This window comes from Chaetodon auriga, chromosome 3 (genome assembly GCF_051107435.1).
Source record: "Chaetodon auriga isolate fChaAug3 chromosome 3, fChaAug3.hap1, whole genome shotgun sequence".
NCBI classification, from domain to species: domain Eukaryota; kingdom Metazoa; phylum Chordata; class Actinopteri; order Chaetodontiformes; family Chaetodontidae; genus Chaetodon; species Chaetodon auriga.
Window position 1 is genome coordinate 11,250,600 of NC_135076.1, and position 14,218 is coordinate 11,264,817.

Consider the following 14,218-nt stretch of genomic DNA (forward strand, 5'->3'; position numbering starts at 1 on the left):
GAAATAAGCCGCTATAACAGTGGAGGACTGGGGGGCCAAGACAGAATGACAAATGATGAAGGATGAGTGTGGTTTTGCCTGGGACTCATCAACAATATGTCTTAAAGCCCATGATGGATGCTAATTCTTGACAGGTTTGCAAATGTTTTCATGTTTTGTGTAAATCTGCTCAATCTTAATCCTCTTCTTTTGCTGTAATTGAGAGGGGAGCAGGTTAAATCAGAAGTCTGGATTAAGCCAACAAGCCAGTATCATCATAACAAATAGAGGACTGAAACAACACAGGTTCTGGGATCCATCTCTGTAACTGGTTGAGCTTCTGCTCGGGTTGAGTCGTTCATGTGAACCAGTCGTCGGTGGCGAGGATTAACCCCAAAGTGGATGGATTTAAACACTGGCCTAATGAGACAAAGGCTGCTGCTCTGTGATCAGTGGACAGGAGTTTGAATGCATTTCTTGTGAGCTGAGTGTTGAGAGCTGCCTGTTTGGATCCAGAGGCTCTTAAATGTTCCCGTTTGGTTTCCTTACAACAAACAGAAGTTGTGTTTACATTCATTTACCCACCAGGACCCATTGTGCGTACACTTGAGCTCTATTGGAACATGCCGATTGCACTCCTCTCCTCACAAAAAATTAGTGGACTTTTTTAAAAGTATTTGAAATTCAATATTGTTTGCACAGCCTGCTCTCGCCAGAGAAAGTGACTGGACAGGTTGACTGTGCAAGCAGCTCGTTTTGATCCATGTTTACGTCAATTGTTGGGCAGTGACCTCTTGTGGCCATAGTGATTATGACAGGAGCAGTGGAAGATGTTGAGTGATGTAGTATAAAGAGCAAGAAAGTCCCTGTTTGCATCCAGGTGGCATGGATGGGTCAAACAACAGGACTTTGGTATTCTGCAACGATCATATTTGCCATTTCGGGAGTCACTGCAAATCGATCTTGGCACGTCTCTGCCACCTGCAGGTCAGCAGAATAGTGCCCCTGCGTCTAAAAGTCCACAGGGAACCTTTAAGGTGCTCCCTGTGACTTTGCATTGGACAGAAAACAGATTTTGGACCTTCTGTGAAGAGCTGGGCTGACTTGTTTGGAACTTTGGTTCATTAGTCATCCAGTTGGATCACTACTGTATGTGCACTCGACATGTTATTGCTGCAAAATGATTTTATTCCACAGCTTGACAAATGAGGTGTCAAAAAGTGTTCATGCAGTTGCTGCTCAAGATGGAGTGTCTTCAGGAAAATGTGGTAGCTTCCCGCTGCTCAAACACGTTAGACACTATACAGATGTTAGTATGTTATATGTTGGGCTCTGTCTCTATTTCTAATGCTGTTGTGGGATTTCTTGTATAGTTTTTTCTAAACAACGCTGAAACACATTAACAAAGTCAGATTTCTACCAGAATGCTCAGATCTCTCCTAAAAAGTGCTGTCTGTCTCCCCAGCAGTGTGCTGGACATCCACTGGATAATGAAGTGTTGATTTTTCTCATCCTCTGGTGTCTCTCATGTTTATTTCTTCTATACTGCCCAGCCTTGTAAGGTGTCTGGGGAAGTGTGAGTGCACCCCCTGACACTGCGTACTTGTCTGTGTGTGGCTCTGTGCTGGTGTGTATGGGACTGTGTACGTTTCAGTGTTTGATTATGGGTCAGGGGAGGCCACGGGCCCACGGTGGCCTAGGCAGCCTCAGGCCTCTCAGGTTTCAGAGCTGAGCATTCCTCACTGGCTGCTACATAGCTGTGAAAACCGCAAAGCAGCTCCAACAACAAACACTCGAGGCACTGGGGGAAAGACAGCTAACCTGTGGCTAATCAACAACAGGAGTTTTCTCTCTCTACACGATTTGTTGCCAATTTTTCAGACTTGCTGGCTTAATGGAAACAAAGTATTCCTCCATTTCAGCGCCTAGATATCCCCCCATTGTCCCTCTCTTTTGTTGGTGTAGTGTTTTGAGAGCACATGCTTCCTGCTCAGTAGTGGAAGCTCTGTTTGTGTGTGCTTGTTCCTGTTTATTTGACAGTCCTACATCTTGGACTTTCTCTTTTTTTTCCACTAAGAAGGGTGTGGAACAGTAGTCTGGGCTTGGTTTTGCACTTTGTAAATAACTCAGTAGTGAAATATGCAGCTGTGTGTGTGTGTGTGTGTGTGTGTGTGTGTGTGTGTGTGTGTGTGTGTATTTGTAATAATAACATAATGAAACTGTTTGTATAGCCCTTGTGTGTTGGTCTCATGCCACTGTAAAAAGAAAGAAAGTGCTCAAAACCAGTCATAAGGAGAGCTGCTGACATTTAGACAAACAGGATTAAAACTGAGCTCTTTGTCGAAGTTCAGCTGAAGACACATCGGCAGTCGGCAGTATTTGTGCTTATGCCAAACTGCAATTATAGGCCAAATCAGACGTAATTCAATTTTCAGAAATTACATTTGATACTTTATCAAGAGCCTTAGCTGAATGGCTTAATTATGGCCCAGAAGGGCGCGTTGTGAGGAGATTCAGTGTAGCTTTTTTGTAGCTGCATGCGTTTATTTTTCAGTCACTACCTGACTTTGGATCTCTGTTTGTTTACATTTCCTTTTATTCTATGAAGGTGTCTTCCTGTTAGAGCTACAATTATCAGGCAATTAATCAATTACTTCATTGACAGAACATTGATTGCCAGCTGTTTTGATAATCAAGTGATCGTTTAAGTCTGCTTCTCAAATGTCAGAATTTCTCGCATTATTGGAACCTAAATATCTGTGTGTTTTCTGCTGTTCATCAAACACAAGATCGTGAAATTGTGATGTATGTTTTCCATTATTTTCTACGTTTTATATACCAAAGGATCAATCCATTAGTATGTGGCAAATGAATGGATAATGAAATAATCAGTAATTACTAGCCCTGCTTTCAAATGGTGCCATTAAACTGCTTTTCTTTGCAAGAGCTAGTGCAAAAAATAAAAAATTAAGTATTTTTTAGGCATCCTGTCAGGTTCTCCTGATGTTCAGTGGATGTACAGCGTCTTTAAGGAACTGCTCACCTTTCCCTTTAACTGTGTGAAACCAGTGTTGCTTTGTTTTGTTATGCTTTGCAAAGATCTGTTGAAAGGTGTTGAAGTGCAGCCAAGGCTCGACAATAACAGTCTATAGTGAATCCGCTCCAGGTTCGTTGTGATGTGGTGCATTCTGGGTAATTGGTGTCCTCCGGAATGTGCCTTACAAAAGGTGCGGACAGGCAGCAGGAAACGGTTGCCGTGTGGAACCAGGTAATTTAAGGCTTTGTGTGCAGAGGGGTGGCTTACAGTGAAACACCTGCCTGCCTACCTGCTGCCTCAACACAAACATTAGTTTTAGTCTGTTTGTAGCTGCCACAGAGTGCTGCTGCCTGTGTTTGGAAAGTGTGCGTGTGTGTGTCAGGAAGTAAGAAAGAGAATGTTTAGCTGATGGGACCCAGGAGACTATCTGAGTGGTGTGTGTGCGTGTGCGCGCGCACGGCAGCTCTTAGAACGTTTCTCTTAGCGTGTGTTCAGGCTGAGGTCACACCAGGACTCATTCTCTCCATGCCTTAATGTGGCGTTCTGCTTCCTATTCACTTAACAATATAAATCAGGGACTATTAAAATGTTTCAGTCTGGAAGGTGAAGGGGGAAACTTAACATCAGGCTCATGAAAACCTTCATTTTGTGTTGTGGCTGACCTCCAGATTCAGACAGGTGACGCATTTTCCTCCCCGACCTCGCAGCTGATGTGAATGACAGAACCGTACTGTCTGGGTCTATGGGTTGGTTGTTTTGGCAGATCACCAGGTTTATCTTTCTCTATGGACCAGTAATAAAATGGCTCCAGATGCACCTGTCTGAGCAGAGAAATCCATCACTCGAATGTTAAGTCTGCTGCCTCACTCTGGATCTAGACTCAAGAAGGTAACTTGGAAGGCAGTGAATGCAGGTTGGGTGTTAATTAGCTGTATTCACAAAATATTTTGTTAGGCACTACCATAATGCAACACCACCCGCCTGTAAATACATCATTGAAGCAATCAGCCGCTTAGTTTATATCTCGTCTGCCACGATGTTGTAAATTACATATGACTGGTCTCTATTGAAAAATTTGACTTGTCATAGCAGGAGAAGCACAGGTGTGGCTAACAACATTAATGATGCTTTCATCACATTCAGATGTGCCAGTGAGCCAGTGAGCCAGAATACACAATACTAAGGCCCTGCGCTGCCATTGGAAAGGAAGTTTTGTTTTCAGTATTTAGTTACACTTGGCACAGTTTATCTAGTAGTAAGGTTTGCTGAATTCTTTGAACTCTGGATTTTCTCCTCAGAGTGAATGTGCTGGTTTAGTGAAACGGAGTGAACTTTCTGCAGATTCTTGATGATATAAAGCCTCTCATGCTTCCCCTCTGTCGCCTTTGTCTGTAGATTTAGATACTCAGCGACCCGGATGGCCGAGAGTGCTCACAGATATGTTTTAAACGTGAAATGTCTTTTCTTTGCACAATCACCAAGGTCATGATGAACTGTTCCACTGTCACGTTTCTACATGTAACTCTGAAACCAGAGGCTAACATGGGCAGACATGGATGTAGATTGTGTAGACAAGGTTGGCACCATCACTTCCTTTACTTGTTATTACCCTGGCAGAAACTCATCGAGTGTGATGGGCACAGTGTTGATTTACATGACAGTGGAACAGGTTAACAGGTGTCTGTTGCTGGTTTTGTTTGCTTGTAGATGTTCAGCTTTGTAACAGTCCGACCAGGACAAGATATCATTCAAATTCTCCTAATTCAGCTGTTGTGGTGCGGCCTCCAGAAGCAGTGCTCTTACTTGATTGGTTATTTGATGAATTTGCGTGATTTTCCTCCTATATTGTTGAACAAAATAAGCCAGGTTTATCAGATACATCAGTGTATATAATATCATTGCTTAAGAAATGGCCATAAAGAGCTCAAAATAATAAAACCTCAATAAAGAACAAGATAAAATTATGAGGAAAAAATGTGTAAAGAATAAATGAAGAATGAGAATCTGCTGCATTTATTTCCAGCTTTTGGTGCTTTGTGATAGCCATAAATAGTGATCTTGAGCTGCACTCAAACTCCAACACCCAGCCCCTGTGGCAGCTTCATTATAGCTGCTTAATTGGTAAGAATGGCACGCAGCCTCTAAATGGTTTCACTGGACTTCACAAATGTGAGGAAGTGTAGTCGTGGCACCGAACGTAAGAAGGTGTGAGCGCTTGAAGTATTCGTTAACCTTGTAATAATAATGCAATAGTTTGTTGACTTCCACTGGGAAAAAGTTCTTCAGCAGTCGTCTTTTTGAGGCTTTTTATAGATGAAATCCCAGAGTGTTCATAACAAAGAGCTCTGCTCAACAACACCTGAAACCAAAATCTATCTCTATGAAGGAACTCTGCCAATACTTTTCCTCAGGTGATGGTTTTCAGTTATTGGATCTGAATCTCCTGCATTCCTCCTGATCTGACCTCACTGTCTCTGCCTCCTCTCTCTGTCTCCCCGCAGAGGATTTTCAACTCGTTTGTGTACACCGAGAAGACATCAAACGGAGAGACAGAAGTGCAGCAGGTGAGTAACAAAGGCTTTTCCTTTCCTCTGTGTGTGCGTGCCTGTTTGTGCATGCATGCGTCATGGCTGGCGTGTGTTCATTGCTGCTGAATTGAACAGAACACGACCACAGACACACTCACATGTGCACTCGCCATCAGAGGGAAACGGGGGTTTATTAAAATTCTACGGCTGCTGTCTCATTGGCTTTGAAGTTCTGTCTGTTTTTCCACTTGTCTGTGGGCTGTCTTTCTCTCTCTGCTCACAGTGTGAGTGCAGAGCTGCAGGCAGACAGAATAAGACGCCTAGAAGGAGAGAAAGGCATTTTTTTTGAGAAATTGGGAGATTTGTTTCATATGACCTTAAAACCATAAGTCAAAGTGTCTGCGTGCCATTTTGGTCCTAGGTTAGGAAAACTATGCTTAGAATTTCTGGCGTCAGGCATTAAGTCAAACGTGATTGTATGCAGGCATGGCGTGTGTGTGTGTGTGTGTATATGTATGTGTGTGTGTTTGCACTCGTGCGTAGGGGATCCTGGAAGAGTGACAGTAAACACCAGACTGGTAAACAGCCACCAGCAAGAACAGACAGGCTGATGTTTGTTTGCATTTCCCTGTGTTTCTGTGTGTGCACTAGTGTATCCATCGGTGTCACTGCATGCCTGTGAATTCTATAGTATCTCTCACCTTGCAGTTATTTACTGTGGGCAGCTTAAATTGACCATAAAGCTGTGCTGTTGTACAAAAGATAGCATACATCTCCTCGTGTTTCCAGCCTTTGGAGAGTCATGGTAATCATAACTTGTTGTGTGGGTCTCCATTTTTGTTTGGAGTAGGCTGAGGGCAAAAGCTTTTCCTTTCACAGAAACGTGAGCTACACTACTGAGTCCTAGGTTTTGGATTGGTATCACTTGGATTTGGTGCATGTTAATAAGCACCAGTCCCAGAGCAGCGCTGACTTTGACTCATGTCGGGTCCACGTTGGAATAGAATAACCTTTTTATGTCCGTGGCCAGCTCATAGAGTGCCCATACATTGGAGCTGCAACCCTTCAGAAGCAGGCGCCAACTAATTCAGATGACAGCTCTGGCATAGTTGGCTCGCGTGTTCTCTCTGGGCAGAGGGGCTGTGTCCATGAGCCAGAGTTGAGGCTCAATTAGGAGTGCATCTGCTGGGGAAGAAAGGGCCGGGAGAGAGGGCAAGGGGCTACAGAGAGGAGCCGCTGGCCTCTGAGACAAGTTCCTCCTCTGGAAATGCATTATTCAGAGAGACACGCAGACATCTGTCTCTCTCCAATGACACGAGGCCTCCCTCTCTCTGTCGTTCAGTCTGCTGCGGTCTCTTCTGTCAGTCTATGGATTTATTCTGCTTGTTTAACTCGTTGACGTGTGCTGTCAGAGTGAAGCTACTGGCTGCCAGTGTTTCCATGCTGGTCCACCATTCAAAGGCATGCAATGATGTGTGGTAGCGATGGGTTGTTTAACAAAGTGATATGGTTGTTTGACAGTTGCCCCTTCTAGGGCTGCTGGAACCTACAATGAAGAGTTGAAAGTGGATCAGGCTTTATACAGCCGATACAGTCCATTTAAAAAAAAAAATGACTGGGTGATTGGACCCCAGGACTAATTAACACGAGATGTACTTGACAAATAAGTAAAATGAAACTGCTCTCTTGGGCACTACACTCCTGTCAAAGTGAATTTGAGTCTCAGTGAGGCTTGACACCAAGGTATCTTCATAGTGCATAGAGGAATAAGTGCAGGGCAAAGCTACAAATGAATTGCCCCGTGCACCACAAACCCTGGAGAAGACACGTCAAGCCATGCTGATCTGTGGTCACTCACTGGGTAATGAATTGTAACACCAGTACACATGCTCACTTGTACAGTATATGCGCACTTCAACACACTTAATACTGAAAAGTCACCCAGTTCAGCTAAGTTTATTAAAGATGCAGCCACATTCAGTGTTGACAGAGTGATATTAAGTCACAGTTCAGTGTAGTACCACTCCAGCTTTGTGTGTTGGGAGTGTAGCAGCTGTCAGCAGCAGCCCAGCTACATGCAGCCTTCAGACGGTGACATTTAAGAAATGGAAGGAAAAGGACATCCAGAAATGGTTCCATTCAAGTGAAAAGGGAGATTTTGATTATTTCACAGTTTTTTCAGTTCCGTACTGCTGATGTGTTGTGTTTGCCATTTAATTTTTTTACTGCGTTAAATGAACAAACAATCCACAGCCCCATCTTGATATTAAATAAACTGTTAAACTGTTATTTAGCTGCAATAATTCATCTTTCATAATACACATTTTTCAAAACTGCTCAGTTCCTCTCATGTTAGTGTCACTATGCTGCTCCATTTAGATCATGCTTTTATCCTTTAGTATTTCTTCCAAAGTAAACTGATGCTGCTTTTCATAACAGAGCTGTAAGCAGGAGGCTCTTCCATTTTTGTATCACAGACATTTCCTCACCTTATCAAATCACGCTCAGTAGTGGCATCAGTGCCGGCAGAGCGAACAAGCTCGGCAGTGTGGAAGTTTAACAAACCTTTTTGACCATTATTGGAAGCAACGTGTCCAGTTCTCACACCAGAAAAATGCACTAATTCAATAACACAATCTGTGCATCCAAGGAGAAGCAAGTGCATGCTTTACCAGGCCAGTCACTTGCCTGCTCACAGTTTTAGTTATGCAGAACTCAACTAGTGTCCCTCTCATGCTTACCCCTGCACTAACCTCATTCCTGCACTCTAAAGTCAGCCTTGGTCCTGCCAGAATCACTGCTGCCAGTGACTGTGGTTGGAGGCCGGCTGGCAAACCTCAAATCTCCCAGCACAAGATTTCAGGGTGCACCCGTTCCACTCACTCCAGTTCTGCGGCTGAACCAACCCCACTTGGTGCTACAAACCCTAAAAGCTGGTTGGACGGGTCAGAGAGCAGAGAGAGGAGCCCTGTGTTTTGGAGAGTGTGGTTAATCTGCAGAGTGCAGGTTTGCTTTGGCTGCACTGTGGCAGACTGTAACTGAAGCTTTAACTTGCAGGGCTCGAAGTTTCTGGTTTCTCTTAAGTCACTCTGTTAAAAGTCGGGTCTTACTTTCTCCTTCTGTCTCTCTCCCCCCAGCTATGGAAACACTCCCCAGCTGAACACTGGCCCATTTTGCCCTTTTTAATACAAAGTCCACTGCAGCTAATTGCCATGCTGCCATACACGGACTGTACTGTGTGTGTGTGTGTGTGTGTGTGTGTGTGTGTGTGTGTGTGTGTGTGTGTGATGGATTGCGTTTGGGTGTTAAACTTTATGTGTGCGTGTGTGTGCGTGTGTGTGTGAGTGTGTGTGAGTGTTCCTTGTGGAGTACGAGTAATTGTGGGCTGTGCCTCAGGCCCCTGTTAAACCCCTAATAGGAATAGCGGCAGTCTGATTAGGTGTACAAGCGGTCAGTGGGTCGTGGTACATTTCCCTGTTTCTGGCTTGAATCACAGCCCTTTTGTAGGCAGCGGTAATTATGGGATGTGAACAAAGGGAGTCCAGTTACTGTGGAAATAAGCCTTTTTTTCTGTATTCAGCAGGAGTGAGTAGGTAACTTACAATGGCTTGGAAGAGTATTCAGACCACTGCCCTTTATATAATTTTTTTGTGTTTCTGTTGCCATCAGTGCACAAATATATCCTCCCCCATCCCCTTTTTGGGACATTTTTAATCTGAAAAAGAAGAAACTCCACTTACTTCACTTGTGTTAAATTCATTTGAGTGATCATGCTTGTACCAGCTGACATTATAGAGCTTTATCCCTTTCGATTTGCTTACATAGCAAATCATTTTCAATGGTCAAACAAAAAAAAATGTTTTTATCAGAACAACTATTGAAGTATTGAGACGTGTCGTCCCTGTTAGTTAAAGATGGATCAACAGTGCCTCATTCTGTGTTCGCATGTTTTCCACAGAAATGGCGTAACGGAATAACGGCGCCATATTGCCGCCTTAAACAGGCTGTGTAATAGGGTATAGAGTGTATAGAGTGCACAGGAGTAAAAGTAAAACATATTATACAGAACAGTCGCTTAAACAGTAAATTAGGTTATTTAAAATGTTGTTAGCCACCGACAGCTAGCCATAATTGCTAGCTTGGTTAGCAATAAACTGATCACAGAAAAACTAAATTAGCTAATCGGCAATCACAAATCAGCTGTCATAAAAGGAGCGTCCACAGAAAGTGTCCAAACAAGGGCTTTGGGGAGGTGATAAAAAGTGCTCATCCATATTTGTTTGGTCACAGATCTGTCAAGATGGTGGACCTGACAATGTCTGCAGTGGTTGTTTCTAGCAGCAGAATGTTCATCTGAAACTACGGCCCGTCCAGTATTCTATACTGTGCACTACATACTCAGTATGGTTACTATCACTCAACAGACTTTAGTGTAAATAAATTATAGTATGTATCTTGACCCTCCTTGGAGATGTGTCACCATGGTAACCTGTGCTAACCAACCTCACCTCCCCCAGCATTTGCAAAAATCCCTTATCTAGTGACAATCATAAAAATAACGATAATCATATAATATGATGTGTGCGTGCATTAAGAAGATCTTTAAGAAGAAATGTGAGCCACAGACCAACTCGTTGTGGATCTAATTGATTCCAGATTGCATTGTGGGATATTTGTGTTTGCATACTGAAATGTGCTAAATAGTACGCACCTCACGTTTAGTTCATACTATGATACTAAAAAAATCTGTTTTAGCATACTCAGCAGTATGTAGTTATGCAGTATAGTTAAGGTGTATTATTATTATGTTATGTTATGGAACTTTGGACGGGCCCTGTGTATACTTCACTGAGGTGCTCTGACCGTCCCCTCAGAGATACTTCTGCTGAAACGTAGAAGGGTGTGTCGCACACTGTCAGGCTTTGTCTTGTGTTTATTATGCACCCCCAGAAGAATCCAGTTTACATTTTCCAGAACTTTAATTCATCTGTAAATCTGCACATCAAAGCGTCACAACTATGTGCTCACTGCATCACAGTTCTTAAACATTTCACAGATTTTAGATGACGAGGTAATCCAAAAGTAACGGCAGGTGATTAGCTCTTTAGCAGATCTTCAGTACACCAGTGGATCATGAGACGGCTTTGAAGTTGAGAGAATAATCTGGAACAGATTACACGCATGTGATGGTTAAATGGATACGAGTTCCCCACAGTTCCCCTTTCAACACATTCTGACGGAAGACAGCGAGAGCAGGAACCTGTTGTGGAGAGTTGGTGGTGTGCTGGTTATTAATGTCCCCCAGGAGGCTGCTGCAGCGCTGCTTATTAGTTTCCCCAAAAGAGCTGGAACCCCATTTTGAAAGAGCTCTGTGAGATGTGTGCTCAACCAGAGCCCAGTCCTTCAGAGAAAGAAAGACAAAGTATAATGTATGCATGTCCAGGGGCCCACATTAAGGGCCCCATTAAAAACTAATTGAATTGGCTGTTGTGCCTTTGTTTAGAAACACGCATTTTCTCCATCCTGCTTCCTGGTTTTCATGCATTTTAAAGGTAAATTATGCCATAAACAGAATTAGCAAATTCACTCGGAGCTAGCAGGGACCTTCTATGTGATATCTGAAATATGCATAAATATACTGAACACGATAGCAAGTGGCAGAACCAGTTACATTCACATAAAAGCAGGACTTCCATGACCTAAAAACTGTTTGATGGAATTGTTCTTTTCCACAAATATTTACAGCGCCTCCACTCCCAGCCGTCACTGTGCGCTGACCCTGGGCTGTGTTTTCGGGTGGATTTTCTTATCAAAGCATGAAGGGTGGGCTCTTAGGACATGGAGAGAGTTTTTTGTTCTGCAGCCTCAAACATCCGTCATTCAGCTCTTCTTCTAACAGAGATGGATTTCACACTTAATGCAGCCTGAGGTGTGGGCATCTTTGATATTGCTCAGCTACATTTGTGGTTATTGAATTGTGTGTGTTTGTGTATGTGTGTATGTTGAATGTGTGTCAAGCTCACAGCGGTTACATTTCTGACAGTCTGAGGACAGAGATGGCAATGTGTGCTTCACCTGCACCTCGTTACAAATCTAGTGTTACCATACGATCCATCTCGTCATTGTTGCTGAAAGAGGGCTAAATTTAGAAGTTAGCTGCTGTATTTGTATTCAAAACACAACACAGAGAAGAAGAAGGCAACGGTCACAGGCAAGGGAAGCTTGTTTGGGAACAAGGCAGCAACAAGATAGAAGCAGTAAAATAAACTGAGACTTCTAACAGAAATGGAAAAGTAATGGGTGAGCAAAACAGAACCTTATTGATTAAGCAGCAAATAAAATACAGTGAAGACAAAAGGCAGGAAAAGCTTTTATATTATGAGACAAGAGTCGAGTTTCTGTATTCAGCTAGAATGAGTAAACAGGGGAGGGGGGTGGAAAGAGCAAATGAATGAAAACAAAGCGTTCTGGTTCCCAGAAAGACAGGAAAACACAGCTAATGTATTTTAACACTGTGAGAAACGCTGTGTTTGTGCGTATGACAGTGATGTCTCCTCGTATAAGCGATCGGTGATATTGTGGTTTTTCACTGTGATATAATTTATTCAACAATATAACCGAGTAACCTTTTCCAAAAAAATCTGAAATTTTAAACTTAAAGAAAGACTTCCTCTGCATAATTCATAGGCCAGTGGTGCGTGTTTGTGGTATTCACACTTTCACTACTTTCATGGGATCCCAATGCTGATTGAGCAGTGACAGTAGTAACAGACAAAGTATCGGTAGCATTGATCTGAATGTGTGTGTGTGTGTGTGTGTGTGCATACTTGTCTTGATGTGATACTTGTGATGTCTTTTGGCTCCTGTATTTTTGGCAGGTTCTCGGCAGACTGGGAGCTGGATAACATCCCATCTCGCCTGGTTTCTTGATCAGTCTTGCAGATGTAAAAACAGTAGTGAGAGATAAATTCCGGCGTCACCTCTAATCATTGTCTGCGTTTGTGTCTCCCTCGCACAGCTGGCCAAAAAGATCCGGGAAAAGTTTAACCGCTACCTGGATGTGGTGAACAGGAACAAACAGGTGGTGGAGGCCTCGTACACCGCTCACCTCACCTCTCCACTCACCGCGATACAGGACTGCTGCTCCATACCTGCATCGATGATGGAGTGAGTGACACACAAAGACACGTGTTCCCTCATAACACACAAGCGTCTCTGCAGGAGGTTCACTCTCCGTCTGGAAACCCACCCCCCACTGTTAGCACCTGCACTCAGCTCTCTATACATTGCTGCATGCTTCAACTACACACACAAATCCATGTCTGTCCTTTGTTTAAACATGTTTTGATCACCACTGGATTACATCACATAATTCACAGCCCTGAGCAGTGCTGGCACGCTCTGACATTTGGCAGCATTTTTACAACTCTACCCTTATTTCAGAACCATTCAAGCAGTCAGTAGTTGTGCCAGTTGTTGCCTTGCTGCTGTGTACCTTCACATTAAAAAGTTTAGTGGTGCTTGGAGCCCGGGAAGGCTGGGAGATATCAGGCTTTTGTGTGGAGTGAAGTTTTCTGGAGCCTGGTTTGGTGCCAGTGTTTGTATCACATTCACTAGATTTTTGCTTTCATCATTAAAATTTCAAACCTTTTGCAACACAAACGTCGATGATATGACACAACATTTAATTCCACTGTATGATTTTCATCGTATTTCTTATAAAACATAAACATGTGAACAGGGCGACAAAAGTGTTTCAGAGTTTAAAATTGCCCGATCGTATGCAGACCCAGCTTTTCAGCCAATCACCAACTCCAGCAGGCAAAAACACAGTTCAAAGCCGAGCTCAGAGAGAGAGGGAGCTGCTTTCAGTTCTAATCTACAGAGCAGCAGCTGTCTCTACCCCTCACCCCCCCCACACCCCCCCCTCTCCATTTCTGTCTATCTCCCTCCCATTTATCAGCCGATGTAACCAGTTATTGCTCTCTGAAGTTTTCGCACTGCAGACTTCACAGGCTGCAAGGTCACCTGTCTTTTCTTCGGCCATGCAGAGAGGAGGCTGCCGGCCACCTGTAGCCCGAACATGCTCAGGACACACTGTGCACACACTCAGTGGTTCACACGCAAACATGTTGTATTTATGTCCTGACATGTGCACTCTAAACACAGGTCTGTAACTCTGGATTTACAGCTTTGAGACACAGTTTGAGAAGTTTCTGAGAAAAAGATGATATCAGACTCAGGTCAGGGGGATGGAATGATGCAGGGGGAGTCAGGGGGCTGGTGGAGGGATGGACATACCAAACAGAAGTCTGACGGATCCCTGAACTTCAAAGGATCTTCCTCGCTTTCATTTTTTGGGTTTATGCGGGATCGTAAGATACTTCAAGGAGCAGTATGTAGAACAGTTTCTCTTCCGGAACACTCTGCATCAGGGGAGCTGGCTGAGGAACCAAGCAGTCCTTTGGTTAGCTTAGGTTCTGATATGATCCTACTGTATGTCTAAAACTGATAAGAACTGTAGTTTTTGACTGTGAAGAAATGTGGTCTGCACATGTTTTTAAGGAAAATAAATATTAGCTGATATATAATTATCTGATTTTTGTAACTCCCAAATGTGAATATTGGTATTAGCCTCAAAGAAAGAAAGAAAGAAAGAAAGAAGAAAAGAAAC

At 43.4% G+C, this 14,218-nt stretch overlaps 1 protein-coding gene across 1 annotated transcript in view; it reads left to right on the top strand.

Annotated features, from left to right (window-relative positions):
• The window catches only part of cachd1 (cache domain containing 1), an 81,142-nt gene that overhangs the window by 26,138 nt on the left and 40,786 nt on the right, over nucleotides 1-14,218 (top strand). Inside the window, exons 2-3 of the mRNA XM_076724237.1 lie at nucleotides 5,518-5,580; nucleotides 12,563-12,711. Coding sequence (XP_076580352.1) covers nucleotides 5,518-5,580; nucleotides 12,563-12,711 — 212 coding nt within the window. The remainder of the gene's footprint in view (nucleotides 1-5,517; nucleotides 5,581-12,562; nucleotides 12,712-14,218) is intronic.